Source organism: Homarus americanus, unplaced genomic scaffold (assembly GCF_018991925.1).
Source record: "Homarus americanus isolate GMGI-L3 unplaced genomic scaffold, GMGI_Hamer_2.0 scaffold29379, whole genome shotgun sequence".
NCBI lineage: Eukaryota > Metazoa > Arthropoda > Malacostraca > Decapoda > Nephropidae > Homarus > Homarus americanus.
In genome coordinates this window covers 31,686-35,273 of record NW_024729192.1, presented here as the reverse complement: position 1 = coordinate 35,273, position 3,588 = coordinate 31,686, and the positions used below count along the sequence as shown (strand labels likewise).

Here is a 3,588-nt window from a genome sequence, read left to right as displayed (position 1 = left end):
TCACAATGGCGATGAATTTTGGTGGGCAATCAAAATGGCTGAGGGTCCACCAGAGGCCTTCCCTGTTGACCGAGTCGAAATCCTTGGTTAGGTCGATGAAAACCATGTACAGGTCATGAAGCTGTTCTCTGCACTTTTCCTGTATTTGACGGGCAGCAAAGATCGTGTCAGTGGTGCCACGTGATGGTCGAAGGCCACATTGAGATTCTGGGAAGATTCAGGCGATAATCTTGGTAGCTACAGCCATCAGCGAGGTCCCGCGGTAGTTGCCACAGTCTGACCGGTGTCCTTTGTTCCCATATATATTGATGATGGAGGCATCTTTAAGAGCTTGGGGGATTTCCTCCTTTTCCCATATATTCTCCTGGAGAGAGTGGAGACGGGTGGTAAGCAGAGGTCCTCCTGCTTTATACACACACACACACACACACACACACACACACACACACACACACACCGCAACTACATCTCTAACACCTCTGAACTCTCTTAACCCAGATGCCATACTCACTAAGCGGAAGGTTAAGTCAGGTCAACTTGTGGAGCCGTGTCATGACCCAAGAGGAAATTCTGGACATGGCTAATTGCAAGGTCAATCCCGAGGGTGACGTCATCAGCTGGTCTGGTCGATGGGTGACGCACAACTTGGAAAGAAAGGTAATCTATGTGGCTTATTAAGGTACACTATGTGTCTTGTTGAGCTACACCATGTGTCTCATTGATCTACACTATGTGGCTTATTGAGTTACATTAAGTGCATTATTGAATTACACGATGTGACTGATTGAGTTACACTATGTGCCTTATTGAGCTACACTATATGGCTTATTAAGTTACACTATGTGGCTTATTGAGCTACAATATGTGGCTTATTGAGTTGCACTATGTAGCTTATTAAGTTACACTACAGTATGTGGCTTATTGAGCTACACTATGTGGTTTATTAAGTTACACTATGTGGCTCTTTGAGTTACCATATGGCTTAATGAGATATACTATGTGGTTTATTAAATTACACTGTTTGGCTTATTGAATTATACTATGTGCCTTATTGAGCTACACTATGTAGCTTATTAAGTTTCACTATGTGGCTATTGAGTTACAATATGTGGCTTATTGAGTTACACTATGTGGCTTATTAAGTTACACTATGAGGCTTATTGAGTTGCAGTATTTGGTTTATTAAGTTACACTATGTGGCTTATTGAAATATACTAAGTGGCTTATTAAGATGTACACTAACCTAACCTAAGCTTCCATATCCTACCCTACCCTATCGAAACCAAAAATACCCTACCGTACCCTACCCTATCCAAACCAAATATACCCTGCTCTGCCCTATCCAAACCAAGTATACCCTATCCTACCCTACCCTACCCTACCCTACCTATAACTGTACCCTAACGAAAACCAAATCTAACCTACCCAAATCAAATCTAACCTAATCTAACCTAACCTACCCAAAGCAAATACAGCCTAATCTAACCTAACCTACCTTATCTTAACCCATCTTACCCTAATATAACCTAACCTAACCAAACATAACCTAACACCAACAACACCGATCAAATATTATAACAACAACTGTAATACATCACAACAACAACAACGTCATATATCAACAATAAGATGACTCTGATTCCATTTCAGGAAGTGGCACTAAAAGACCTTTGCAGATCAATATCCCGAGGCCGCTCGACCGTACCTTTACCAACGCTCAGATACCACCACGCTGTCCAACTGTGTAAAGGTCTCAAGGGTTTCATTACTACACCTACCAATCGTCAGGATCTGTTGGATGAGCTGGTGCCCTTTGAGAATATGGGAGGTGAGTGTTGCTAAATTACTTTGACGTAAGTTTATTTCACCTAATGATTAAGCACCCTAAAGAAGACAAAATCCTCAGGGCCGGATGAAATTTTCCCTAGCGTTTTGAAAGAGTGTAAGGAACAGATTAGCTGATTCCTCGTAAATTTATTTACAAAATCATTAGACACGGGAGCTGTGCCAAAGCATTTGGCAGAGAACCGCATTAGAGGCTTCTGAGAAAATTTAAGGCTCATGGTATCGAGGGGAAAGTTTTAAATTGGGTCAGCGTAGATGGTTTTAAATCTGAGTGGGGCTGTGTAACTAGTGGGGTTCCCCAGAGGTTAGTACTGGGCCCACTCTTGTTCATAATCTACATAAACGATCTAGATACTAGGATCAGCAGTGACATAAGCAAGTTTGCGGATGACACCAAAATAGGGTGGCAGATTAAGTCAGTGCAGGATGCAAATGCACTACAGGAAGATTTAAATAAACAGCAGTAATGGTAAGAAAAATGGCAAATTAAATTCAACACCAGCGAGTGCAGCGTACTTAATATTGGAAGAACAAATATTGTCAACGTATACAGCCTTAACAACATCGAACTAGAGAAGTTGACTTGTGAAAGAGACCTAGGCGGACCTTCGGCCTAGAAAGCAGTGTGTTAATATTCGAAATATGGCAAACAGAGTATTAGATTTTATATCTAGAAGTGTAAGTAATAAGAGTGCGGATGTCGTATTAAGAACACAAGAACATAAGAAAATAAGGAGTCTGCAATAGGCCGGTTGGCCTGTGCATGGCAACTCCTGTCGAGAGTTACTACTCTCTATCATCCATGAATCTATCTAGCCTCCTTTTATAACTTTCCAGCGTTCCAGCACTTACTACAAAGTTGCTAAGCTTTTTCCACTCGTCCATCACCTTATTTGTGAACCAGTTCCTTCCTATCTCCCTCCTAAACCTAAACATATCCAACTTAAATCCGTTGCTACGAGTCCTATCCTGCTCGGATATTATAAGAACTTTATCTATATCTCCTCTGTTGATTCCTTTCACCCACTTAAATACTTCTTTCATATCTCCCCGCACTCTTCGTCTTTCTAGGGTATGCAAGATTAGTTTCTTTAATCTATCTTGATATGGAAGGTTTCTAAGTCCCGGAATAAGCTTCGTCATTCTTAGCTGCACCGACTCCAGTGAATTGATATCCATTCTATAATAAGGGCACCAGAACTGAACAGCATAATCGAGGTGCGATCTGGCTAGTGCAAGATACAGTTGCAATAAGACCTCTGCACTCTTATTACTTACACTTCTAGATATAAAACCTAATACTCTGATTGCCTTATTTAGAACATTAACGCACTGTTTTCTAGGCCGTAAGTCCGGGCTTACAAGTACCTCTAAGTCTCTTTCCGAACCCTGGGGTCGCGACCCCAATTGGGGTCGCCAAGCGTTTTTCTTGGGGTCGCGAAGCAGTTCTGCCACTTCATGGAAAATTCCCACAAATCTATAGGAGAAGTAGGCCTACGTGGAAGGTGTTGAATGAAATTTGATGGATTTCGATAAGTGGGATTTCGTGGGAAAAATTAACTAAGGTGCCTGGGAATTTTCGTTCTTAGAAGTGAAAACACCGTCGCCAAGCCCTACGCCGTCCTACGGCCCTACTTGTATCATACAGGTTCATTCCCGAATCTGAGATGTTGCCAGCATATATTTATATGTTACTACTAAAAACAAGTATTTGCTGGATTCTCAGGTACATAAAATACTCAT

At 41.6% G+C, this 3,588-nt stretch overlaps 1 protein-coding gene across 1 annotated transcript; it reads left to right on the top strand.

Moving 5' to 3' along the window:
- The first annotated feature begins 503 nt into the window (after positions 1-503).
- Positions 504-2,046, top strand: LOC121866353. Its single transcript, XM_042365972.1, has 3 exons — positions 504-657; positions 1,651-1,828; positions 1,994-2,046. The coding sequence occupies exons 1-3, from the start codon at positions 553-555 to the stop codon at positions 2,044-2,046; spliced, it is 336 nt and encodes a 111-aa protein (XP_042221906.1). The 5' UTR covers positions 504-552.
- The last annotated feature ends 1,542 nt before the right edge of the window (positions 2,047-3,588 follow it).